General features: G+C 52.1%; 9 protein-coding genes across 9 annotated transcripts; 5 read left to right on the forward strand and 4 right to left on the reverse strand.

Moving 5' to 3' along the window:
* Nucleotides 1-732: 732 nt before the first annotated feature.
* PtrM4_021520 (Tymo-45kd-70kd domain containing protein) lies at nucleotides 733-1,388 on the forward strand (the record flags this gene model as incomplete). The annotated part of the gene is made up of 2 exons (XM_001931974.2): nucleotides 733-771; nucleotides 870-1,388. 2 exons carry the CDS (start codon nucleotides 733-735, stop codon nucleotides 1,386-1,388), a joined length of 558 nt encoding a protein of 185 aa, XP_001932009.2.
* Nucleotides 1,389-1,596: 208 nt separating this feature from the next.
* On the reverse strand, nucleotides 1,597-3,285 carry PtrM4_021530 (FAD dependent oxidoreductase; the record flags this gene model as incomplete). Its single annotated transcript, XM_001931975.2, has 1 exon — nucleotides 1,597-3,285. The coding sequence occupies one exon, from the start codon at nucleotides 3,283-3,285 to the stop codon at nucleotides 1,597-1,599; it is 1,689 nt and encodes a 562-aa protein (XP_001932010.2).
* Nucleotides 3,286-3,864: 579 nt separating this feature from the next.
* On the reverse strand, nucleotides 3,865-5,799 carry PtrM4_021540 (CaiC, Acyl-CoA synthetase (AMP-forming)-AMP-acid ligase II; the record flags this gene model as incomplete). Its single annotated transcript, XM_066103465.1, has 4 exons — nucleotides 3,865-4,187; nucleotides 4,233-4,939; nucleotides 4,994-5,288; nucleotides 5,358-5,799. The coding sequence occupies 4 exons, from the start codon at nucleotides 5,797-5,799 to the stop codon at nucleotides 3,865-3,867; spliced, it is 1,767 nt and encodes a 588-aa protein (XP_065965667.1).
* Nucleotides 5,800-7,848: 2,049 nt separating this feature from the next.
* Nucleotides 7,849-9,218, reverse strand: PtrM4_021550 (aerobactin siderophore biosynthesis protein iucB; the record flags this gene model as incomplete). Its single annotated transcript, XM_001931977.2, has 2 exons — nucleotides 7,849-8,211; nucleotides 8,265-9,218. The coding sequence occupies 2 exons, from the start codon at nucleotides 9,216-9,218 to the stop codon at nucleotides 7,849-7,851; spliced, it is 1,317 nt and encodes a 438-aa protein (XP_001932012.1).
* A 531-nt stretch (nucleotides 9,219-9,749) lies between these two features.
* On the forward strand, nucleotides 9,750-11,021 carry PtrM4_021560 (IucD, Lysine-ornithine N-monooxygenase; the record flags this gene model as incomplete). The annotated part of the gene is made up of 1 exon (XM_001931978.2): nucleotides 9,750-11,021. The coding sequence occupies one exon, from the start codon at nucleotides 9,750-9,752 to the stop codon at nucleotides 11,019-11,021; it is 1,272 nt and encodes a 423-aa protein (XP_001932013.1).
* Nucleotides 11,022-11,350: 329 nt separating this feature from the next.
* PtrM4_021570 (MdlB, ABC-type multidrug transport system, ATPase and permease component) lies at nucleotides 11,351-15,345 on the forward strand (the record flags this gene model as incomplete). Its single annotated transcript, XM_001931979.2, has 3 exons — nucleotides 11,351-12,299; nucleotides 12,345-12,922; nucleotides 12,973-15,345. 3 exons carry the CDS (start codon nucleotides 11,351-11,353, stop codon nucleotides 15,343-15,345), a joined length of 3,900 nt encoding a protein of 1,299 aa, XP_001932014.2.
* Nucleotides 15,346-15,377: 32 nt separating this feature from the next.
* Nucleotides 15,378-16,084, reverse strand: PtrM4_021580 (acetyltransferase; the record flags this gene model as incomplete). The annotated part of the gene is made up of 2 exons (XM_001931980.1): nucleotides 15,378-15,888; nucleotides 15,936-16,084. 2 exons carry the CDS (start codon nucleotides 16,082-16,084, stop codon nucleotides 15,378-15,380), a joined length of 660 nt encoding a protein of 219 aa, XP_001932015.1.
* A 1,405-nt stretch (nucleotides 16,085-17,489) lies between these two features.
* Nucleotides 17,490-23,350, forward strand: PtrM4_021590 (D-alanine-poly(phosphoribitol) ligase subunit 1; the record flags this gene model as incomplete). The annotated part of the gene is made up of 2 exons (XM_066103466.1): nucleotides 17,490-17,936; nucleotides 17,984-23,350. 2 exons carry the CDS (start codon nucleotides 17,490-17,492, stop codon nucleotides 23,348-23,350), a joined length of 5,814 nt encoding a protein of 1,937 aa, XP_065965668.1.
* A 1,184-nt stretch (nucleotides 23,351-24,534) lies between these two features.
* PtrM4_021600 (uncharacterized protein) lies at nucleotides 24,535-26,022 on the forward strand (the record flags this gene model as incomplete). Its single annotated transcript, XM_066103467.1, has 1 exon — nucleotides 24,535-26,022. One exon carries the CDS (start codon nucleotides 24,535-24,537, stop codon nucleotides 26,020-26,022), a length of 1,488 nt encoding a protein of 495 aa, XP_065965669.1.
* Nucleotides 26,023-26,080: the final 58 nt, after the last annotated feature.

The raw sequence follows: 26,080 nt of genomic DNA on the forward strand, positions 1-26,080 counted from the left end.
ACAACACCCAACTGAACACTTTGACTAAACCTCACTGCGAACCTCATACCCTACTTACACGATCATGTCTTCCTCTCTACGTATAGCCGCATATTTTATGACATGGTTCTGTTTCCTACTCGGGATCTTCTCATGTCTACTTCGGGTGTACAGTTGTGTGTTCGTGAAGCATGCGTGGAAATCGGATGATTACTTGGGTCTTTTGGTTTTGGTGAGTTCACTTCCCCTATACAAGATTATGTACTGATATACCGAGCATAGGCTGCTCTGATAGGCGCCTTGTATTTCTGGGAAACAGCTTTGATATTGGGGTGTGGAAAGTAAGTTACTCAACTCACCATCCCTCTTTTTCTATACACGCATTTACACGCCGCACATATAACTGACAAAGCTCAGGGCCCCACCAAACAAATGCAACTACCTCGACCCCGGCGAGAAACTTGTCCAAGTACGCCCCATCCCCTCCCTTCCCATTCCCATCTGCCCCTAACTAACCACCCCCAGTACCTCTACGTCCTCGCGATCTACTACTCCCTAACGCACTTCCTCATCAAGTCCACCTTCCTCGCCTTCTATCTCCGGCTATCACCAAACCGCACATTCCGCCTCTGGACAGGCATCGGCATTGGGTTGAACATCGGTTCTCTGCTGATAAACCTGCTCATCATCATTTTCCAGTGCATTCCCGTGTCGGCGGCGTTGCATACATTTGCGAGGTTGAAAGCAACTTGTATGGATCGGGATTTTGTGTTGATCGGACCTGCTGTTGTGGTACGCTTATCTTCCACCCTTTCCCCCTCCTTTTGCCAGTCCAACCCGTCCCCATGTCCTGATATGATAGAGGGGGAGATAAAGCTAACACACAACAGAACGTCCTCCTAGACATCTACGTCTTCATACTCCCCATCCCTACACTCCTAGGCCTCCACATGCCCACAAAGCGCAAACTAGCCATCCTTTCCGTCTTCCTCTTCGGCGGCTCCTCCGTCATCATGAGCTGCATCCGCTTCCACTCTGTCGTCTACGTGCAGAGTCTGGTAAACACGTCAAAGAACATTGGTGAGGTCATGATTGTGGTGGCGTTGGAGTTGAACCTCGCGGCTGTAGCGGTTAATTTACCTAGTATACGCGCGATTTGGGTCAAGGGGTGGAATGGGAGGAGGGGTGCTGCCGAGGCGGGGACGGGAGGGTCGGGCGCGTTGAATGGGATTAGTAAGAGGCAGACGTATACCGTGTCGCATGGGGATTGGCAGGGTGGAGTGGAGATGGGGAGGGTAACGAATGCGAGTGAGATGACGGGTGGAGGGGGGACGATGAGATCGTTTGTGTCGAGGTTGCCGCTGCTTTCGTCAAGGCGGGGGAGGGAGGAAAGTGCGACTGATGTGTAGATTGTTTGACGGATACTATGATACTTGCGGCACAATAAAGAATTGAGTGCCGTACGCTTTGACACCGCGATATGTCACTGCAAATCGGAACAATAGTCATGAAATGTTATTAGTTGCGTCCATTAATCTTCTACCTCATCATCACGAACTACCAGTCAGACCAGGAAACCAGGTCAAGTGACGCAGAACACCTCCAGCTTCAAGTCTCTCATCCCATGACAGCCTGCTTCTGCATCTTTTCACCGCTCTCATCCTCAGGCTGCAGGCCCGCTTTGGCAGGCCCACAAAGCTGTATTCCGTCCTTGCTGAACCGACTACCATGTACAGGGCAATCCCAACTCTTCTCTGTCGTGTTCCAGCACACCACACCCTTGAGATGCGGGCATAGAGCCGAGAACTTGTGGATCTGACCTCCTTCGTCCTTGTATACGGCCAGCGGCTTCTCAGTGCCCTTGTTCAAGACACCGCCCTCACCAGGGACAAGGTCTTCAATGTCGCGGATATCAGATTGGGCGAAGCGTTTGTACTGCGCGTTGATTTGGAGATCGTGGCTGAGCATGCTGCCGGCGGACTTTGCGATAGAAGCAAGACGCTTAGGGTCGTAGACGCTGATCCATGGGTTGGCTTGTTCGGTGATGGAATCGGCAATGAGCTTGCCAGCCAGGACACCGTGAGTCAGGCCGTTGCCAGAGTCGCCGGTGACGATGTAAATGTGCTTGTTACCTTGATTCTTGCCGATAAACGCCATGTAATCTACAGGCTCAAAGATCTGTCCACTCCACTTGTAGTCGATCGTAGTAGCTTGAGGAAAGCGAGCACGGGTCCACTCCTCGAGCTCCTTGAGCGGCGCGACTGTGTCATCCTGGCCGACCTTGTGATCGCCACCTCCAACAACCAGATAGTCGTCCTTGTCGTCACAGCGTGTGAGTCGAACGTACTTGTACGCTTCGGCCGAATCGTAGAACAGAGCATCCTCGACGGAGCCTTTGGGGACGCGAATGGCGATGCAGTAGGTGCGGTAGAATTCCTCTTCAGCAATAACCGACAACTTCTGGAGCGGCACGCACGTTGCTTCAACAGCATCAGTGCACTTGATAGTGTGACCGTCAATTGTCTTTACGTATACGTCCTTGTGACCCAAGCCCATAATCTCAATACCCTTCTCCTGCACGTCCATGCATCGAGTGTTTGTGTAGCAAGCAAAGTTGGGCTGTTTCTTAAGATGTTCGAGGAGGCCAACGACGTACTTGGTCGGGTGGAACGTCGCCTGTCCGGAGTAGATGACGGCATCGCGCTGGTCAATCTTGCCTTCCCAGCCCTTGAGCTTGAATCCCTCCTTGTATTCTGTGGAGATGCCGAACTCCATGGCCTTTTTACCATCCTCAATCAAAGTCTCCATGTCACTGGCATGGTCTTTGGAGTCTTTGGGGTACTGCGAAAAGTCATAGCCAGGCAATTGGCGGTACTCGCACTCGATGCCCAGCTGCTTGGAAAGCTCCCCAACGCGGTTCAGCGCCCATGTGTGTGACTCTGCCGCAGCCTGTGCGCCCTTGTCTCCATGCTTTTTCGCAATCGCAGTGTAGCCGTCGTCGAGATCATTGGCGAGATGACCGCTGGTGCGTCCAGTTTCACCCGAAAGCACCTCGCGAGCCTCGATCAAGACGACATTGAGACCACGGCTAGCAAGCTCATAGGCAACCGAGACACCAGAAATGCCAGCGCCGATGATGCAGACGTCAGTCTCGAGGTCCTTCTCAAGCTTTGGAAACTTGGGCATGCTCTTGAAGGGCAACTCATGAACCCAGACGGGATCAGTCTCGCCGCTGGTATATCGGAAGTGCTCAGGGCTCGACATTTTGGCCGTAGCTACAGATGCGTCACCAGTCATGGTCGCCATGCTTGCTCGTTGTCTAGCAAACGCGGGTGTAGGTTGGTGTTTGAGTGCAGTTCTACTATTGGAAGTGCTATAGGAAGCTGCGCGTATCGAGGATAATCGTGAGGTGTTTCGTAAGGCAGAGGAAGTGAGGAGACGACGAGTAAGCAAGGACATCTCTCACGATAATGAGCGCGACTGCTATTCACGTGGAGGCACATGTTATGTATGTGCCTAAACAGTCAATAATCATGACGAGCTCATGTAATGCCTCGCTCATCATTGGCCATGGCTCACAGTATAGTCAGGTGTCAAGTGTGGAGGCAGCTGGGCACCGCGCCATGGTGTATCTTTGACGATATACTGACGTCTGTTGCGCGCAGCACACAGCTCCGAGGAGCTCGAAACAAAGCAAAGCCATTTAGCTCGAAATCAGCCCAGATCGAGAGAATACAATCAGAAGAGACGTATGAATTGAATGCGATGCCATGAAATGCAATAAGAGGAATTGTTACATTGAAGACGTGGAATAGACGATGAAAATGATGCAGAATGCCAACACGCTAAAACTCGACCGCGGCACGTCCGCACGTGACCTCAATCTCACCTCTGCCCCAACAACTTCTCCGCAACATCTCTTAGCACGAACTTTTTGATCTTCCCGCTCCCGGTCAGCGGTACCTCTGCATCGCAGTCTTCGCCTAGCCAAAATATATGCACGGGTGCTTTATGCCGGCCTAGCACCATTCTCACCCATTTCTGCACCTCAGCCAAGTCGGGCTTTCCAGTACCGGACTCATGTGCTAGGAATGCAACAGGAACCTCGACGTAGCGCGGATGCGATACGCCCACAACGATGGCACGCGCAATCGACGGATGCGCGACTAGTCGTTCTTCAATCTCGAGGGGATAGATGTTCTCGCCGCCTGTTTCGTCAGTCTTCATCCCCAGCCAACAATGTGACAACATACCGCGAATGATGATATCCTTGAACCGCCCCGTAATCGTACAATAACCATCAACATCCAACACAGCCTCATCACCCGTATGCAACCAAGGCTCGCCATACTCATCCCTAACAATGAGTTCCGCCGTCTTCTCCGCATTCTCCCAGTAACCCCGACAGACTTGATATCCCGCAACGCACAGCTCACCCCTCACGCCAATTGGCACAACAACATCGTTCCGATCTACAATCTTGACCCTCGCATGTGGCATCACCGTACCTACTGTTGTCAACCGTGCATGTAGAGAATCATTCGTATGTGCGTTAAACACCGTCGGGCTGGCCTCTGTAAGTCCGTATGACGAAGTAAAGTCGGTCATGTGTAGTTCATTGACCATGCGCTCCATTAGCCATTTTGGTACGGGGCTACCTGCTACAATGCCTGTTCGGAGCATACTGGTCCAGCCAGCGGGTCGCGGAACGTCCATGATGGATTCCATCATTGCGGGTACACCATGCAGTGCGGTACAGCGTTCTTCGTCAATAGCGCGCATACACGCTACTGGGTCAAAGGATTCGGCTGGAAACACAATCTTCGCACCGTGCGTGAGGACGGCGAGAACACCCAGCGTGAGACCGAAGCAGTGGAAGAGCGGGGGTGGACAACAGAGGGTGTCGTTGGGTGTCAAGTCCATGCGGTCACCGATAAAGCGCGAGTTGTTCACCAAGTTACTTGTGAGACGTCAGTCTAGATCCTCAAGTTTGGACATGGTAAGGGAAACTTACTGATGCGTCAACATAGCCGCCTTGGGATTCCCCGTACTCCCACTTGTAAACTGCAAATTCGCGACGTCATGCGGACTTGTGATACCACCAAAGATATCTAGGATCTGCTCCGGCACATATTCTCCTTCTTTTCTGAAAGTCTCGTAGCTCACAAACTCGCCGAACTGCCCGCGGATCAAACACACACTCTTGAGGTCTGGTAGTACATCGCCAACATCATCTCTCCCCAGCCTCTCCAGTAACGGCATATTGTCGAACCGCGCAATCTTCGGTGTGGTAAATAACATCGTACACCCTATCCGCCGTCAGTATCTCTCACCAAACCCATCCGGTTCGAAAGAAGAAACACATGAAAAGTACTTACTAGTATGCCTCAGCGCATACTCCACCTCCGTAGCTGTATACGTATTGTTCAACGTCACACAAACAGCCCCTACCCTCACAGTCGCAAAAACTAACGCAATGTACTTTTCGCAGTTCCCGCTCATGACACCAATTCGATCTTTCGGCCTCACACCCTGCTTTAACAACGCACGTGCCAGCAAACTCGACTCCTCCCATAGCTTTTGATAAGTCCATCGTGCACCCGTCCATGGTATCACGACTGCCTCCCTGGAGGCGTGAAGTGTGGCTTGCTGACGTAGAAGTTGGGAGAGCGTGAGGGAGAGGAGTGGTGGGTCCAGGGGCCCTGAGACAAGGGAGAGGTTGGGGTAGGGAGGTAGGATATAGGGGTCTATCTGGAGGAGGGTTTGATTCAGGCGATGGAGGGCAGGGTTTTGGTCGTGGGGATGGTGGATTTCCCCCATTGTGGGCGATTTCGTCTTGACCAAGAGCACGTAGGTAAATTAGGATCTAGGGAAGAGTACTTGGACCCTTTGAACTTCGATCCAGTAACACCTATGCAACGAAATCTCCGAAACCACACAAAGCGCACGCAGGTACGGTATTCACGAACGAAACAAGTATCGTACACAACTGAAGCGACCACGCGACAAGAAATTTCACAAGCAAGACACCAAATCAATTCACACCCTCGCCCATCCTCCCCTGATATCACGCACGCTTGCACCCACACATGGCACCCACAGCAATGACGCACCACAAAAACACGCCCCAGCTCAATCTCTCGGATCAAATCCTCCTTCCAGACGACGCACCCTTCCACACCATTCCACCCACTGACCCAAGCATGGAAGCGCCGACCCCAGCGAAGTGGGACCCCCAAGCAAGTCCAAGGCCAAGCCCTTGAAGCTTCTAGCGACCATCCGACGTCCGTTATTCATGTCTCAGACGCGCGGACCGTGGATACGACATGTTCCAAAAGGGGCTTCCAGATGCCGAAAATGCCTCGCCACTACAAGTCCAAGACTCTACGACTTGATCTGGAAGTTGAAGCGTGACTGCGTGACTACCGGCCGGTATCGAGTGTCAAGCTTGGAAGGAATGACACAAATCATGACAAGCCATGACAAGCCATGGATCCTTCTCGGGTGGCGGGCAACTGTGGATGAGTACGGTACGGTATGGTATCTTGGTAGTGGATAATGTTCCACAACACTCGCACACTGCAGAAAGAACATGCACAATGTTGCCTGCAAGCAGCTTAGACAAGGCTGTCAAACAGTCGCCACGTCCTGCAAGTATCGGGCTAGACAAGGCTGCCAAATCACCAGTCAGTCACCGTTGCGAGACCAAGGCAGGCCAGCATAAGCGAGGGGTCGACGAGAAAAAACAAGGGTCGGACGCAACTATTTTGGTTCATATGTTAGAAAAACATCTCATCTGATAAGATTAAACGCCCCACACTAGTCATCTCCACCAGTCGGTCACCGGGCACGCGACATCGGCTCTTCGCTGGCGTTGGTGTAGAGGAAGAAAATTTATCAGATCAAACCCCAATCCAGCCCAAGCGCCCCGAGACCCAGAAGCGACAACTAGCGTCAAGCTAGACGTGGTCGGTTGAAAATTTTTATCAGATCGAAAATCACACGCTAGCGCTAAAGTAAAGCACCCCCACATCCTGCCTGCACTTCCTCCATCCGGGCGAGCATCCGTGGTCGTCGTTCGGCGTGCTGTTTCCGAATTTTTATCTGATCCGTTCAAGCATCTCTGCGCCACGGCCCATAATCAGATTAATGCCCCCTATCAGATGGAGAGTCAGGCGTCCTGCTAGCTGACTACGGTACGCGAGGCTAAACTACTGCATCTGATAATTTTCTACCCACACCAAACGGCAACGGCGTGGCATGATGCCAGCTGCGAGTCACTAAAGTAACCGACAGCCGGTTTCTCTTCTACCGTACGTACGTACCAGGGCAAAAGTGCTCCACACTATCACCATTAGAAATCACGCTGTTGCTGTTGCTGTCGTGGTTACCCACTCGTACCTCCGCAAAGCCACCGCACCGCATACACGACAGCCCGCTCGTACGTCCGACGACGAGGGCCGTGAAGTCATGGACGGACGGATCAGATAACTTTTTGGGTGGCTTGTGTTGCGGGCTTGCGGTTAATTATCTGATCCGCTGCGTGCATGGCATGGGTTAGTGGGCGCGGTGGGTGGCGTCTTTATTGGCCGAGGGGTGTGGGTGTGCATGCACGGTTCCGTCATGTGCATGCGTCGTGACGTGAGCGCTGTTTAAGTTGGCGCGGGACGGATTGTTTAGATAGATGCATGCATGGCTGTTTCTTTGTGCACGTTTTGTAGAAACAGTGTATTGTAGATCCAAATCGGGAGGTTACAGGCGAGGCACGGGATGTAAATGGTCACGCGACATGAACTGCGATGTTGTACGGACTACGTTGAAATCTCATGATGCGTACCGCTCGCTACATACAGGAATAAAATACACAAATTACAACTTTGCGCCGAGATCAAGACTCGGTCGTACCCTTCTCTCGCCATCCCAGACAAAAGAGTTCAGCGTGAAGAATTTCTCCCTGTTGACCATCATGAGGGCACTGCGCTTGTGTGGAAGGTCCATAATCTTCTCCACGTGCAATCCGGTGGCAAAGTCATATGCTAGCACGGTACTGCTTGTGACCGCCGGCTCGCCGACAATGTTCCAGGTACGCGGCTCATCCAGGAACATGTAGTGCATGACATTGCACCACCACACGGAAACGCGGTGCGGGCCTCGGAATCTGACATCACCGACTAGCAAGTGCCTTCCGCGATCATACGGCGAGGATTGATAGTGAGCGCCCATGTGATCTTCCTGCAAGACTATTAGTAACTTGTACGATAACACTAATACATATATGAACGTACCATCGCCCAGTAGACTTCAAAATATCCAAAAAATATATCGTCAAAGGCAGCAAGCATGGTAAGGACGTGGGGGTCCTCATGCAACTTTCGGAGGTACTCTCGGTGCTGATCCAGGGTCCCGGTTTCGTTCCAGCCGGCAGCGACACGTGGGTCATTTTGCCACTTATTGAAGAGGCGCAGGTGTTCGTCGTTAGTATAGTCGAGGGCAGTCATAGAGAAATGCTCCTTCAAATGCGGCAACCAGCGGCTGTAGACGATGGAGCCTGGTTGAGGTTTTGGTTCCCGAACAGGGTGCGTGGTGTGCCGTGGTACTGCCGGCCATTGAGTGGAAGGTGCATTTTGATACGGAAAAGGAGGGTAGCGCCTGGTAATGGGCTGACCACTAGCGTCGAGGTGCGGTGCCCAAACTGGACGAACACCAAAGGGCGATCCAGCTCCTTGCCAAAAGGTAGCTCTGAGAAGCAGGTGACCATCCTGCGGTGCTGTTGGGTTGGATGCCTTTGGATGCGGGTGGAAGAGACCAGTGCCATATAGTTCTTGTGCTAGTGAGGTTGAGTCCTTTCCGGAAAGGACGACGCGGAAACTCTCGACTAGAGGGTGCAGCGAAACCAATGCATAGGCAACGAGCCATAGCTGCGGGACAGACGGCCGATCCTGGTTCCAGCTCACTGTCAGGTATGGTGATCTTCGAGCGCGCGCCCAGGAACTGTTGTCTCGAGTCGGGGGTACTGCGTCTCCGTCCAAAGTCGCAATATCGGTAAATGATATGGCTTCATTGTGTAAGACTGTGGGTGGAGCAACTTCTTTTCCAGTAGAGGTAGATGGTATCAATTGAATCTGATAGCTGGTGGGTTGGCCTGATGGAGCAACATTGGAAATGGTATATGTGGTAAGATATGGGTGAGGAAGCTTGAGGACAAGTGGTTCCTGGCTAGGCTTTGCTTGTTGCGCCATTTTGATTACCAGAAAATAATGTAGGTGCTGATATGACTGCGACTGTTGTAGAGGTGTGAGCTACAAAATGTCTATGGTGGTACGGCAACAGAGCTTAGCCGAGGTCGTTCCTAGCATCTGGGATAGCTCTGGACACTTTATTACAGAGTCTTAGGCGGATACACTACCCATTTCCCGGCAAGAATCGCTGGTGACAGGGAGGCGACTGGTTGTGGTACGATGAAAGCTCCGAGTGGGTGGCTGAAATATACTAAGTGGGTCTCATCCGACCCTAGTCTGGCACATACGTATGTATGCAGGTCGTGGTAGCATCGAGCACTATGCCGACGACGCCAAGGGTCGGTGAGATCGTTGTTTTGGGTGTGGACATCGCTATAGCTGGCAGTCACAGGTCAATGCGCAAGCTTCTCGTTTTGTGCGTGAACTGTGCGACTGGTATTTGAAGATTAAATTCTTAGCGTTAGATCATCTTGCAATCTTCAAGATCAACCACAACTCTTTTGAACCAAATCGTTTGCCAATTTTGTCACCATGACTTCTCCTGAGATGCATATTTCACCAGGTTCATCTGCGTTGGATGCAACTCGGTATGATGTCGTCTGTATCGGCTTTGGCGCCGCTCAGCTGGCGACAGCTATTGCGAACCGCGAAACCAAGAAACCTTCAAGTATGCTCTTTCTGGAGCGAAAATCGACCTTTTCATGGGGCTCGGGATCGCACATGTCGAGGACGCGAATGGAGAGTCCGTTCATGTATGACTTGGCCACACTCCGCAACCCACGAACATCCTTTAGCTACGTCAACTACCTCCACGCTCGCAAACGTCTCGTCGAATTCGCAAACTCGGACCGGCTCAACCCTCTGCGGGAAGAGTTTGAAGACTATATGAGGTGGTGCGCAGAACAATTCAAGGAGGATGTGCGTTATAGCAACGACGTAGTTGGTGTGGCTCCAGCAGTGAAATCAGGGCAGGTACAGTGCTGGAGGGTGTCGGTCAAGGATAATAGCGGCAAATCGTACATTGTACAGGCGGCCAGTGTTGTTGCGCCCTCGCCATCGAGAGCGACTGGTCCAGCTGCGCCGCCGTTACCTACGGTCGATTTCCTGGCTGGACAACGAATCATCTCCATGGACGAATACCAGAGCCGAAGGAATGAGTTGCGAGGTGCTCATCAGCCACCACTAAACGTCTCTGTAGTCGGCTCTGGAGACAGGACAATCGAGATACTAGACGACCTCCTGTCATGTCCTCGTCTAGGCAACATTACCGTCGTTACAGAGGACGCGTCGCTTCTCCCATTAACAATCCTCGACGAGGCCAAGCCGCCGCAACCACAGCTATGCTCGATTTGGGCCAAGCCGACCAACTGCCAACCATCTATTACGGAAGCGTCGGAAATGGTCAAGACGCTTTATATGCGCGCGTACGAGAAGCAGGTCCAATCCAAGGGCGAGTACAGGCTTCGCATCATTATCGGCAAAGACACGGCGGCCGCGTGCTCAAAATCCGACTTCATCATTAGAGATACTGCCATAAGACCTGCGCCGAGCAACGCTCTGTTTCAGAGCATAGATGGACTAATTCTGGGCTGCCGACCAAAAGGTGAAAGCTTGGAGGAGGTACAGTTCAAGCGCGATGCTGTCGCAGAGAGCTGCCGGTTGTGGCTAGTGTCATCTAAGTCGGAAGGAGGGCGTGCACTAGCCAAGGACATTGCACAGACGGCTGGCGAAATCGTGCGCAAGGCATCCTCGGGGTCCACGCAGATACGGGATGGGGGGATGCAAGTGCAGGCAAGGATGTAAAGCTGGTACGGGTGATGGCTTGCATATTCGCTCGAAAATTTTCGTTTTAGTGTTGATCTTATCTAATCTGATGGGGCCTGGCCCGAACATCGCCCGCCTATGATGCTAGTGATCCATCCTTCCCCACCCACATTCATTATGGCCGCACATTGCATTTCACGTGACAAAGGTCGCCTGCCCGGACGGCGTGGTCCTCAATACCCGCTGCACCATGTCGATCTGGGCTGTCGTGTCTTGGTGTGGCCATGGCGCCCTGTCTATCGTCATGCAGGTGTCTTTATGCTTCACCGTAGCATCTCCTTCTCAGCGGCTGAACATTTGTTGCATCTATGGCCATCAAGAAGCCTTCGCGGGCCTCTATAAGGTCATTCTTTGGTTTCTTACACCTCCTCTTCTACGCGGACCCAACATGGCTCGACAAGATACTCGTTGTTGTTGGCGCCATAGCAGCCATTGCGGCCGGCGTCCCCTTTCCACTCATTGGCATCGTCTTTGGGCAATTGGTTGATGAGATCAATGTAGCAAACTGTAACAACAGGGTTGGCGTCTCCAATGGATCTGACCTAGCCCAAATTAAACCCAAGATTCTACTACTCGTCTACATTGCCATTGGCAATTTCGCCTGCCTATACATACACCTAGTATGCTGGAACTTGGCATCACAACGACTAGCGCAGCGCATCCGAGACCGCTATCTACGGAACCTGCTTCGCCAGGATATGGCCTTTTTCGACAATCTTCAAGCCGGAGAAGTGTCTTCCCGTCTCAACGGTGACATCCAAGCGATTGAGAGCGGAACTGGCGCAAAGGTTGGCGTTGCCTTGACCTGCGCCTCGTTTTGTGTAACGGCATACATTGTCGGATTCATCAAGAATGCCGAACTTGCAGGCATGCTCGTCTCGTTGATTCCCGCATTCTTGCTCATGGCAACAATTGGCAGTCACTTTGTTGGCAAATACAGCGCCAAGGTGGGACATTGCTTTGGATCCGCCAGTGCCATTGCATCTGAAGCTCTCAGTCATGTTGGCCTTGTGCACGCTCTCGGAGCTAATGCTAGACTTGAAGCCAAGTTTGAGGGACACCTGGAAAAGGCCCGCGGGTACGGTATCAAAAAGGCCACGGCTGCTGCTGTACAAGCGGGACTGCTCTACTTTATTGCCTTTTCCGCCAGTTCCTTGGGATACTGGCAAGGTAGTCGCCGAGTTGCCGACTCTCTAGAGGGCAAGGGTAACGCCACGATTGGTCAAATCTATACCGTCACGTTCATTCTTCTAGATGGTAAGTACTTTATCCCCTCTCCATAGTTCCCTCTAACCTTTCCAGGTGCCATTGTCCTCAGTCAAATTGCACCAATGCTGCCACTCTTTGGAGGAGCCGTCTCTGCCTTTGAGCGGTTGCGCAAAGATATTGAAACTCAGCCCACCATTGACAACACTCGCACATCTGCCGAAAAGCCCACCAGTGTGAGTGGAGCCATCGAGTTTCGCAATGTCGCCTTCACATATTCTTCAAGACCAGACCATCCAGTCTTGAATAATATATCTCTCAAGTGCGAGGCAGGGCAACTAACTGCCATTGTTGGCTTATCTGGAAGCGGCAAGTCAACCGTCGCAAGCCTCATTAGCCGATTCTACGACCCACAATCTGGCGACGTTCTTCTAGATGGTAAGAATGTCAAGGATATCAACGTCAAGAGTCTCCGTGGTTTCATTAGTCTTGTACAGCAAGAGCCATCACTCCTGGACCGATCCATTTTGGAGAATATTGCTCTCGGTCTCGTCAACTCTCCACCCCATGCGCATTTGGAACAGACTTTGCTTTCTGGCATTCTTGCTCGTGTGGCCGAGGACGTTCGCAACGGCCAGGAACTCACTCAAGCAGCCGCCAAAGCTGGTGCCGAGGTATGTGGAATGCTTCCATGATAATTGACGTTTGCTTACTTCATGGCTAGGTGGTGGAAATCGTCCAACTGGTACAGCATGCTGCCAACCTCGCCGATGTTGCCGTATTCATCGATCGCCTTGAGTTTGGCTTTGCGACCGCTGTAGGCTCAAGCGGCAGTCTTGTCAGTGGTGGACAAAAGCAACGTATCGCCCTCGCACGAGCTCTTGTCCGCGACCCTAGGATCCTCATTCTCGACGAGGCTACTGCTGCCCTCGACTCTGCAAGTGAACAGCGCATTCAAGCAGCCATTGAACGTGCCTCTCGGGGTCGAACAGTCGTTTCCATTGCTCATCGATTGTCAACCATTAGGGCTGCAGCCAAGATCGTCGTGATGAAAAAGGGCGACATTATCGAACAGGGTACCCACAATGAGCTGATGAACTTGAACGGATCGTACGCCGACATGGTTCGCCTGCAAACCGTAAAGACGGATGATACCGTATCTAGTTCCCGGACCAGTCTAGAATCGCAGGATGCCGACACGATATCCGATGAGAAGCAGCATCTCAAGGCATCCGAGGCTGACGTTCCATCAACACCTGAACCTGCCGAGCCAATCAAGGGCGTAGTCGTTGCAGGCTCTATCCGCAAGACCATGCTTCCCCTAACGCGACCCTATCTACTGCTTGTTGTATTGGCCTTGTTCGCCGCCTTGATCGTTGGCGGTCAGTACTGCGCGTCTGGTCTTTTGTTTGGAAACGTCATGGGCACAATGTCGCCTTGCAATTCCCCTGACTACATCAGATCAAAGGGAGAGTTACTCTCCGGACTATGGTTCATGGTTGCTTGCGTCGCCTTTCTCGCCAACTTTACCAGCTGGGCGGTGTTTGGCCTCATATCCGAGCGACTGATCTTCCGGGTCCGCAACATGTCACTATCTACGCTTTTGCGACAGCCGTTGCAATGGCACGAGTCGGAATCGAGGAGTCCATCTATGTTGCTAGAGTACATTACCAAGGACGGCAACGCGCTAGCCGGATTCAGCGGCTCCATCATCGGTACCCTCTTTGCTGTCGTGGTCAACTTCTGCGCAGCCATCATCCTTTCCCACATCATTGCATGGAGGATTGCTATTGTGTGCCTTGTTGTGGTCCCGATCCTTCTGGGTGCTGGCTACATGCAGCTACGCGCCATCGGACGTTTTGCCGTCAAGCACGCTGGGGCCTTTACCTCGTCGATCGGGGTGACGATTGAAGCCGTCTCAAACATCAAGACTGTCCACGCGCTCTCTATTGAGGACGAAATTGTGCAGACATATCGGAGGTCGCTCAAGGCTCCGCGCAAGGAAATGGTACGACAAAGCTTCAAAACCAATGTATGGCTAGCAGTTGCCAATTCATGCGGTAGCTTCATCTATGCTTTTGCGTACTGGTGGGGATCCAAGAATATTGTAGAAGGAAGGTACACCACGACGGACTTCTTCATCATCCTCATTGCCATGCTCATTTCTGCGCAACTATGGGGCCAGCTCTTCACTCTTGCTCCCGAGATTGAAAAGGCCAATAGTGCAATCTCTCGCATTTGCGGGTTGATTGAGCTAGGTCAAGATACGTCTGGACCTAAAAATTCCAACGAAAAAGGCGATGTCGAGGCCATGGCGGATTCGCCGCTACCGGCATCGACGCATGGCGGAGCGCGCATTGTTTTCCGGGACGTGGGCTTCTCATACCCTGCCCGCCCTGGCGTTCCTGTCCTCATATCTCTATCGCTAAACATACAGCCTGGTCAATTCTGCGCCCTCGTTGGACCTTCAGGTGCCGGCAAGAGTACCGTTCTGGCTCTCTTGGAGAGGTTCTATACGCCCTCATCTGGAAGCATCACGATCAACGGGTTCGACATTGCGCGTCATCACGGCACATCATTCCGCGACGATATTGCCTATGTGCCGCAAGAGAACGTGCTTTTCCAAGGAAGTATCAAGTTCAACATTGGATTAGGAGCACGGCCTGGACACACACCTTCGGATGAGGAAATTCAAGAAGCTTGCAAGCTGGCCAATATTCATGAAACCATCATGGAGCTTCCACAAGGCTACGATACCGAATGCGGTTCCAGTGGCAACCAGCTTTCCGGTGGACAACGTCAGCGCTTATCGATCGCCCGAGCTCTTGTGCGTAAACCAAAGTTGCTATTATTGGACGAGAGCACTAGCGCACTTGATGCAGAGAGCGAAAAGGCCCTAGAGCTTGGCCTCGAACGTGCGGTCAAGGGCCACGGCGTCACAGTCATTGCTATTGCGCATCGTCTGAGGACGATTGCAAGAGCCGATATCATTTTCCTGGTGGAAGCAGGTCAGGTGGTGGATCAAGGACGACACGACGAACTAGTACAACGCAGCGAGAGTTATCGCGTCAATGCTCTTCACCAGATGCTGGGTTGAGGTTGGAAACTAATATAATTCCACTTTTTGCTTCATGCCAATTTTACAGCCTTGGGTAGACTTGCTCCTTCTGGCATCCATACGAATAGCGGAGCTTCTTGACCATCATCTACTAAGCTTTCCTTTACTTTCAGTTTGTTGCATCCCATCTTTTCATACAATCTTCTTCCGTCCGCTGAGCTCTCAATGTACAATGGCAGCTTAGCTTGCTGTGCAATTGCTGTGCCAAACTTAAACATGAGCTCACCAATACCTCTCTTTTGAAAGTCTGGATGCACCGCCATGACGTGACAATACACGTAGCGCTCGTTAAGCCACAGTTTCTCTCTCATATTCCAAAGCGGCATAACGAAACTCTCGGCTCGCTCACGTTCCTTCCCTTCCAGCCACGAAATCTCGCCCTTTTTCCAGTCACTTGGTGTTACATAGACATCAAAGAGCGACATGCCGATAACCCGATTGGTTTCGGTATCGACACATTTGTAGGTATATTGCGTCAGGCTAGTTTTCCACCACTCGAGAGTGTGAGCTGTATGGCCCTGGCTTTGCCTAGTCAGCACAGTCGTCTTTCGTAGGTGAACTGTACTAACCGAAACTCTGACTTTGCATCGACCAAGTCGGCTACTGTAGCCGATGGGAAGAGGGCCCGCGTGATTGCTTTGTCTTTGAAGGCTGCAAAGTAGACGTCGTACACGGCACTAATGTCGGGGATCAATGCAGGGAGCACTATGAAACCCATGATGAGTGGCTGGCAGCAATGCAGGTCGACAAGTGGTACAATGGATTCTAGACCGATGGTCCGTTCAGCCAACAACTCGTATCGGTGATGGAGTCGTGGTTTTCAGGCGCAACAAACATGGCTCAGATATGTAATACGACCGTGGTAGCATAGTCGGTTATTGCCGTTACTTCTGACCCACGATACCTGAAAGAAGACCCACGATCCAGCAATTCGCCGAAGAAGTTTTTGCTTGCACACTACTCCACGCCAATGCTTTGGCAAACACTCGGCAATGACTACGTACACAAGGCCAAGCCGCGAGATTAGTGCATGAAGTAGGCCTCCGGCCGGAAGGTGGAAATAACCTCAGGCCACTTGTATCGTTGCTGTGCCGCCCCCTGGAAGTCATGAAAATCAAAGTTATCAGATCCGCCCCAAGCGAAGCACTCCCGCTAAGGAGCACCTGGGTGACATAAAATACTGGACAGTGTGGGTAAGCACCCAATAGACATGTCTGGCGACTACAGTGGCTTTTTTACACTAGTATGTCCAGTATTTTATGACACCCGGATGGGAGTCCACTGCTGGAAGATATCTGGATTTTTTGGCATGTGAGAGAAAGGATATGACGTAGTGTACCATGTACATACAGCCGCGATCAGCGATGAAAAGGCATACCGTTTAGTCTCGGAATGTCTATAATCGCGCAGCACCTTTTCCTATTGAACCGGGCCTTTTCACCAACCGGCAGATGAATTCTGGAATCATCGATGCAAGTAGCACACAGCATCGACGGTCATGGATCGGTTGAAGTCGGTTGAAAGCGTCTGGTGTGTGTCATTGGCGGCGGGGCTGCAGTAGTCCGAACATTGGCCGTTATCAGATGAAAAGTGATCTGCACCGACGTAACCCTGCATGGCGCTCATCCCGTGTGTGCATCAAAATTTTTATCAGATGCGAGCTAGCAACGCCCACCCGAAAAGTTATCTGATCCGAGCCAAGTGTGGGGATGGATTTCTAGTGCGAAGAGGATTTTCCGTACGGCTAAATCGTAGTACTACTCTCGATTTGGTCGACTCCCGCACACTTACGTTAGAGCATGTGTGGACAACTGCCCACATTGCTAGACATGCGACGACGGCAGGGACATGATGGCGCCGATGGCCGTCCGAGTAGTAGGCCGAGGTGGATTGGAGTGCGTATGCCGGAGCACCATCCTAAGTCGTCTTGTGGAGTAAGAGGGAACCGTAAGGGACATCTTCGCTGAACTCGTGGCTCTGAAATGGCCGGGTCTTTTTACGGAAGATTCTGGGATTTCCATCTCCGAGCAAAGCAAGACTGCCGTTACTTTCACACCTCGACATCAGAAAATAGTCGTGTTGATTCTTCACAAAAGAGACGATCCTCTAGACACTCGGGCAAGATGCATCTACCAGAAGGCGAGCGTACGGTGCGATTCAGTGGTGTTCCGGACGAGCATGTGAAGGCGGTTCAGAACAACGGCGAGATCCACAGTCCGGAGCATGCCAACAGTGGCGACGAGACAGCCCGTATCAACAAACAAGCCGCCAAAGCAAATGAGATTCCGATACCGCTTCCCAGGGAGTTGTCGTCGGATGCCGTGCTGGATACAGTTCTGGCTGCCTGGGCAATACTTGTAGAACGCTACCAGCGTGATGTCTTTTCCCAGTTTACGTGGGGAATCAAGGGCGGAGGTGGCGACAGTACTCAGTGTCTGGCCGCTTTCAATCTCGACTGGCGGAGCCACAAGACTGCTTCGGGTCTAAAGACCAAGATTCAAGAGCAGAGACTCAACAACTTGTCGTTGGGACAAGGTACCCTCTTTTTCAACGACGGCACCCTTGAAGAGGTACAGGCTGACCCCTAACTTCTCCCCAACATCACTAACCGCAACAGTGGACCTTTGAGACTTCGCTCACACTCCAGGACGGCTCCTTGTATGCCACATCGACATGGCAGACATCGAACATGTCCCGACACCAAGCCGTGTCGCAGCTGCACTATTTTGCTTCAATTCTTGATACCCTCTTTAGCGACCCTGATCGCCCCCTTGTAGATTTCCATTCCGTTTCCGAAGATGAGCTTGATGAATTGTGGAGCTGGAACACGCCCCTGCATCCAGAACTGAGGTTTTGCATGCATGAGAAAGTCTCCGAGAAGGCTGCGGCGAATCCGGACAAGATTGCCATTGAAGCATGGGATGGGAGTCTGACATATCGTCAAGTGGAAGACTACTCGAACGATTTGGCGCAGACGCTGCGGTTACTGGATGATTCTCCCAACCGAATCATTCCGGTGCTGTTTGAAAAGTCGAGATGGACCACGGTAGCGGTGCTCGCAGTCATGAAGGCAGGTGCATGCTTTGCGCTGCTTGACCCGGCACAACCAGAAGGTCGACTACGCGCCGTCGTGCAACAAGTCAATGCAAAACTCTTCCTCTCCTCCGAAGCGCAGTCTACACTTGCTGCGCGAGTCGGACCATCTGCCGACATCATTCCCGTTTCCGAAAAGAAGTTTGACAAGGTCTACTCCCCCTGGGTAGCCGCAAAGCCTGCGACTTCGCTTCCGCCAGTATCACCAGACCAGCCTCTCTACATTCAATTCACCAGCGGCAGTACTGGTGTTCCCAAAGGATGCATCATTACGCACAGCCAGTACACGTCTGGTGCGATACCACGAGCCGCAGCAGTGGGCTACCACGAGCATTCTCGTGTCCTCGACTTTGCAAGCTATGCCTTTGATGTTTGCATTGATTCGATGCTTTGCACCCTTGGACATGGAGGTACGCTTTGCACGCCTTCTGAAGAGCGACGAATGAATGACATGAGCGGTGCGATGCGCGACATGCGCGTCACCTTTGCCGGTATGACTCCTTCAGTCGCTCGGACCCTGGAAGTGGATATTCTGGACAATCTAGAATCCATCGCGCTCGGTGGTGAAGGCGTTTCCACGAGCGATGCTATGTCGTGGGGTCAACGGACGCGAGTCGTCAATGCCTATGGGCCTTCGGAAGCCACAGTTGGCGCTACTATCAACGACAATGTCGCCGCAAAGTCGTACATCACCATGGGAAAGCGCATGGGATGTTCTATCTGGTTGACTGAGCCTGAAGACCACAACCGTCTCGTACCAGTGGGTGCAGTTGGTGAGCTTCTCATCGAAGGCCCCATTGTTGGCAACGGTTACCTCAACAACCCTGCAAAGACAAAGGAGGTCTTCATCGAGGACCCTGATTTCCTCGTCAAGGGTAGCAAGCGCTATCCTGGCCGACGCGGCCGCATCTACAAGACTGGTGATTTGGTACGCTTCGACCCCGACGGCAACGGCGAGCCCATCTTCGTTGGACGACAGGACCAGCAAGTCAAGCTCCGCGGCCAACGCATCGAGCTGGCTGAGATTGAGTTCAACATGCAGAAGCATCTTCCTGCTGATACTCAGCTTGCAGTCGAAGTCATCAAGCCGGGCGGTAGCGGCGAGCAGACTTTGGTCGCTTTTGTGGTGGAGCAAAAGAAGAATGGCATGCGCCATTTGGACGGCAACGTCTTTGGCAGCTTCACCAACAATTTCCAGGCTGCACTCAAGGCCATGACCACACAGCTTTTGGCCGACCTTCCCAGCTACATGGTACCCAGTGCTTACATCCCGCTTTGGAAGATGCCACTGCTCGTGTCGTGCAAGACCGATCGCAAGCGCCTTCGCGAGATTGGAACTTCTGTAACTCGTCAAGATCTCAGGCGCTTCAACTCGACAATGACTGAGAAGAAGGAGGCGACTACCGAAATGGAGCTCAAGCTCAGGGGTCTCTGGGCAAAACTTCTCGGCGGGGACGACGATTTCAGTGCCAATGACAACTTCTTCAGCATGGGTGGCGATTCACTCCGGGCCATGAGACTAGTCGCTATTGCGAGAGAAGAAGGGTTGGTGCTCAATGTACCCGACATCATGCTTAACCCGACCCTATCGGCTATGGCTACCAAGGCCAAGCTCTTGTCCGGGGAACAGAGTTTGGACGCACCACCCTTCTCCATGGTTGGACAGGATTGGGATGCCAATTCTGCTCGAATCGAAGGAGCTCAACTCTGTGGCGTTGATCCTGCACAAGTCGAGGATGTATATCCTTGCACACCGCTTCAGGAAGGTCTCATGGCTCTCTCGGCCAAGTTCCGGGATGCCTATGTTGCGCAGCGAGTCGCAACACTACCATTCCAGAGGGGTCTACAGCTTAAGAAGGCGTTTGATGTTGCCCTCCGAACAACCCCGATTATGCGAACTCGCATTGTCAACGTGACTGGTCGCGGCTTGTACCAAGTTGTGCTCCACGATGGACAGCTTCTACGAGAGCATGGAGGTAGTGTTGCTGAATATCTGAAGCTTGACCGTCAAGAGCCCATGGATCTTGGCACAGCGCTCTTTCGCTATGGCATAGTGGAGGATCCTGCCATTGACAAGTGCCACCTCATTATCACCATGCATCATGCTGTTTACGATGGATGGTCGATGCCTCTCGTGTATGAGCGCGTCAATCGCGCTTTTGAAGGTCTCGAAACTACAAGACCCACGGAGTTCAGGCACTTCATCAAACACCTCACCAGTCTGGATCCTGCTGAAGCTCAGAACTACTGGAGAGAGCGACTGCAAGGAGCGAGTCCGTACCAATTCCCTCCTTTGCCTGAAAAGGGCTACGTTACCCAGGCAAATTCGCTGCTCGAGCACTACGTCACTGTACCAACTTCTGCACACTCGAAGCTCACTTTGGCAACAATCATCCGTGGTGCCTGGGCTCTTGTATCATCCTTGTACATGGGCCACCCAGATATCGTATTTGGTGAAACACTTACGGGCCGCTCAGCACCAGTGCCCGGCATCGAGGATATTGAGGGGCCAATGATTACCACAGTGCCCATTCGTGTCCGACTTGCTCTTGATCGACCCATTTCCGAGTACCTGCAAACTGTCCATGCGCAGACGGTTCAGCAGATTCCCCACGAGCACTTGGGTCTTCAAAACATTCGCCGGCTGAGTAAAGACGCTCGTGTCGCTTGTGACTTGCGCACCGGTCTCGTCTTGCATCCCAAGGAAGAGGAGGGCTGGAATATAGTCGACGAAAGCCATCCCGCAAACAATTTACTCCCTGCTGACGACTCCGACGCTGCGCGCGAAGCTCTCAAGTTCAACACGTATGCACTCATGTTGGTGTGTACGCTGGATGAGAATGGCTTCTTGATCATGGCCAGCTTTGACAACAATTGCATCAGCAAGGCTGCTATGGAGAAGGTCCTCGTCGTCTTGAACCGCATTGTGCTTGCCTTTTTGGGTAACCCCGAGAGCAAGCTGGGCGATGTCGCCATTCTCGATCCAGAAGAAGAGCGCGACGCTGAAGCACTGAGGCCAAGGGATGTCATGAGTGATAGCGCCATTGCCATGCCACGGACTCCCAGTCCCGAACGTCAAGACGCTGGCACTTCACCAAACCAAGAAAAGCTTAAAGCTCTCTTGAGCCGTATCCTGGGTATGCCAACTGAAGACATCAATGGCAGCGACAGCTTCTTTGAACTCGGTGGCGATTCCATCAGCGCCATGCGTCTAGTCTCTGATGCTCGCGCCCAAGGCCTGAAGCTCACGGTTGCCCAAGTCTTCCAGAGCAAGTCTTTAGCCGAACTCGCATCATTGGCAGGCAATGCCACAGAGGAAAAACTTGTAGAGCTTTTGAGTCGCATTCTCGGCATGCCCAAGAATGATATCAAGGCCAGTGAAAGCTTCTTTGAGATTGGCGGTGACTCGATTGGAGCTATGCGGCTTGTTTCGGAAGCGCGCGCACAAGGCATCGACATTACAGTTGGTCAGGTCTTTGGAAGCTCGTCACTTGCTGAGCTGGCCACGTCTGCTCAGGAGATGGCGGATGTGTCGCAATCAACGGTCGTCTCCAACAAGCCGTATGCTTCGCTAGGCAAGGAAGCGTCGTTCTACACGCCCGACCGCATCGGAGCCTACTTGGAAAACTTCGAGTGGGAAATTGTAGACGTATATCCCGCAAGGCCGCTGCAGCAGCTCGCTGTCGAGGGCACTGTCGATCTGCCACGCTACTCGCTGCGTTACGAACTCCTCAACTTCACTACGCCGATCAATCGCTCAAAGATGGAGCAAGCATGTCAAGAACTCGTTGCACGCAACCAAGTTTTGCGTACTGTCTTTATCAAGGAGGATGATACGACTCTGGGTGTCGTGCTCGCCTCTCTGCAAGTTCCTTACGCCGAGATTGCTATCCCAGAAGGTGAAGATGTGTCCAACTTCATCCAAGCCAGCATCGACGCCGATATTCAAGCGCCCAAGGACTATGGCTCATCGTTTGTATCCTTCACCCTCTTCACCAGCCTCTCCGGTACCTCCACCCTCTCGTTCCGCATCTCGCATGCCCAATACGACGAGATGTGTCTCCCAATTCTTTTTGCTCAACTCTCAGCCCTCTACTCCGACACCCCAGTCCCAGAAACCCTCCCCTTTACCACGCACGTAAACCACGTGGTGCTCGATAATATCCCCAAAGCAGTCCCCTACTGGACGGACCTGCTCTCTGGCTCTCAAATGACCGTCCTCAAACCCACCATCCCACTGACTCACCGCCGCCCGACTGACGTCTACATGGAATTCGACATTTCTTCTCGCCCATCCAACATCACCATCGGCTCTCTCCCCACCGCCGCCTGGGCCATCGTCCTCGCACGCCGCCTCAACCTACGCGACGTCGTCTTCGGCGAAGTAGTATCCGGCCGCAATCTAGGCGCCCCCAACGCCGACCGCATCTTCGGTCCAACATGGCAATACATACCCTTCCGCGTGCCCTTCAGCTCTACGTGGACGTATCTCGACCTCCTCAACTACGTGCAGACACAGCACGTCGCTTCTGCAGCCTACGAGTCCATGGGCTTCGACGAGATCGTACAGAACTGCACGGATTGGAACAAGGACGAGACCAAGTGGTTTGATACCGTGGTGCATCAGGCGCCGGCCTGGGTCGAGGAGTTACCGTTTGGTGAAGTCGAGGCCAAGTTCCAGACGCTGTATCCGCATGGGGAGCCGCTGCGCGAGTGGAAGTGTCAGGCTTTTGTGAAAGAGGGAGGTAAGAGGCTGGGTATTGAGATTGTAACGTTTGAGGAGTGGAGGGGTGTTGCGGAGGGGGTGTTGAAGGAGGTTGGAGAGGCTTTGGCAGCGTTGCAGGGGGAGGGTGTTGGGGACAAGATATTTGCTGAGGAGGTTGCTGTGTAGGCTTACGTACTATACTTGGTAGGTTTGTGGTGTAGATGTTATATGTAGGTCTTGTAGGTAGGGGTTTTTTTCATTTTGGTTCTCATGGTTGGGTGTAGCTTGATTTACTTTGTAGAAGTCTTGTTATTCGATCTCTAATTCTTCATGATGAACTTCAATCCATCTGCTCAAAGACGGCGCTTTCATCGCTTCAAGCAAGTAGGCTTCGGAACATAATGTGTGCTATCGTTCTTTCCGATCTCATCTCATCGCCGGCTTCCTCTTACCCTAACATCCTCACCACTCCTTCTACAGTCGCACTTGCGCGCGTCATGAAAACAAAACACACCACTTTCCACATGCTCAACCGTCAGAAAACGTCATTTCCCTTTCCCGCCATGGCCCAATTCGCTCATGCAGTCCCCCTTCCTGAACCTCTCGATTCAATGACGCTCCCTCTCATCCCGCATGCTACAGAATATTTAACATACCAGTGTACAAAGGTCACTGCATGCGCCAGACAGGCCTAATAGGTGCTTACCCACACTGTTAAGTATTTTACGTAGCCTAGGTGCAGGTGCAAAGGCGATGTTGGAAGAAACCGTGCATGGACCCGCCCACGTGATCTCGTGTTTAGCGCCAAATATTAGCGTCTTGGCCCGCACGCGTTCTTCTCCTGTTCCTTCTACGCGCTTCCTTTGAACCCATTTCGCGCCTTAGTTCACGCGCTTCTCTTTCCTCTGCAGAGAAAACAAAAGGGCGCACTCGGCCCGTTGTCGTCATGGGGATACCTTGTGACTCAATTGTTGAGGCTGAGTCAATGTCGGACCGAAGACGACGCAGGGCCGTCGTGCTTACTACGTTCGCTTTTAAGCCTCTCTCGCTATTCATCTAATGCAAATAACGTCAATTCCGCTACACTTTTTACCAACATCCATACATTTCACGCTACACTTTGCTACCAATTCCTGGAAATCAGCGCCCGTTTGTACAACGAGTAAACCATCTCTCTTCAAGGCAACCCGTCCATACCAGTACATGACATTTTCGCGTTGAGTAGGAAGCTTCGGGATATAATGCATGTATTAATACCCGCATGTAACGTCACAGCGATCACGAAAAGTAACATTGGTCAGCTAACGGCTAAAAACAGCGATCATCGCAGACTATCCTTCAGCATGGATGAAACCTCGTATCAGACCACAATGGGAGATGGATGTGCGGACAAGAAGAATCTCAATCTTGTCGTTCACAGAAAGAGCGTGAATGAAGAAGCCTTTTCTGTGGCTACGTCGAGCGAATCATTCGATACTACGGTGCTGGCGTCAAATGCTCGACATCTTCCGATTGAACTGCACCGCCTTATTTTGCATTATGTTGATAGCGATACGGTGAAGCAATACCGAATGGCAAGCAAATATCTGCACGCGATAGGGACTGAGGAGTTGTTCTCTACAGTCACGTTTCATTACAGCACCTGGAGCGTTGAACGCCTCATTGAGATGAGCAAGTCACCCGATATTCGTCGACACGTCAAAACCATCATATGGGACACCAATCATTGGATTATTCCCCACGTTCACACCTTCCACGAGTGGGAATTATATCTCACTGAGAAGGGAGTCGATATGCGTCGATGGAACTCTGCTTTGTATACGTATGGAGGCATACTCATTGACCTGGCACAAAGCCAGCATGATTTTGAAGCCTATCTGGATAATGTGAGGGATGAGAAGGCGGCAGAAGAAATGTTCTTCAAGTCGGATGTATTGCGAAGGTTTCAGAACCTGCAAACTATCCACATTTCCGATGGCGAGGACTGGTACTTGGACTTGGATGCTGTCAGCCTGCGGAGAGGTGAAGGCCGCAATGGCTGGAACAATCGCTGTGGGATGATGGCATTCAAATTTCTTCAAAAGACATCTCCACTGCCGATCAAAACTTTGCGGCTGAACAGGCTGAGCCACTTCGCCCTGCAGCACGTTTCCGGGGACTTTAGCAGCCTGACTAGTCTGGATCTCAACATCACTGCGCGGGCGGACCGCAGATTTCGCCACTATTGGGATGCAACAGATTGGTGGAGCGCAGCTTATATCGTGCCCAACGGAAACTTGACAAAGTTTATCATGGGCATGCCTCATCTCCACAGTCTTCGCATCAGTCTCCAAGACACCGGTCGATCCGACTGTTGGCGCGACAGGATGCCCCTTTCGTCGATTGATGCAACCTTTGATTCGGAGTACACATGGCCGAGATTGCGGCATCTGTCCTTGTGTCACTTTTTCGCTACTCTGGATAGCTTGTTGTCACTGCTTAATAGACACAGGGCTACGTTGACAGAAGTCAGTCTTCGCAATATTTCCTTTGACGATGACTGCACACAAAGTGCAGCAAACCCCCATTGGGCCTTTGATCACCCTTCGTCTCCATCCGAATACCAAACTATGATAGAACAACGTCTTCAGCTCAATGAGTGGCCAACCTTTCTAGAAAAGGTATCCGAGGTGCTCCATCTTGAGCGTGCAACGATTTCGGGTATACTGGGCACGCATAGGTTCGGGTACGGGTGGTACCTGAACGACCGAGACCTCGGTCCTGCTGTTTCAGAATACGTCATTTCAGGAAGTGGTCTCTGTCCGCTAAACACTGATAATGTTAGACTCCTGCATCCTTGGGACGAGTTTCGACGTTGATATGTCTTGCAACCACGTGGGAGGAGAGGTCGCGATTTCACCGGGAATCAAGCGCTGG

This window comes from Pyrenophora tritici-repentis, chromosome 1 (assembly GCF_003171515.1).
Source record: "Pyrenophora tritici-repentis strain M4 chromosome 1, whole genome shotgun sequence".
Taxonomy (NCBI): domain Eukaryota; kingdom Fungi; phylum Ascomycota; class Dothideomycetes; order Pleosporales; family Pleosporaceae; genus Pyrenophora; species Pyrenophora tritici-repentis.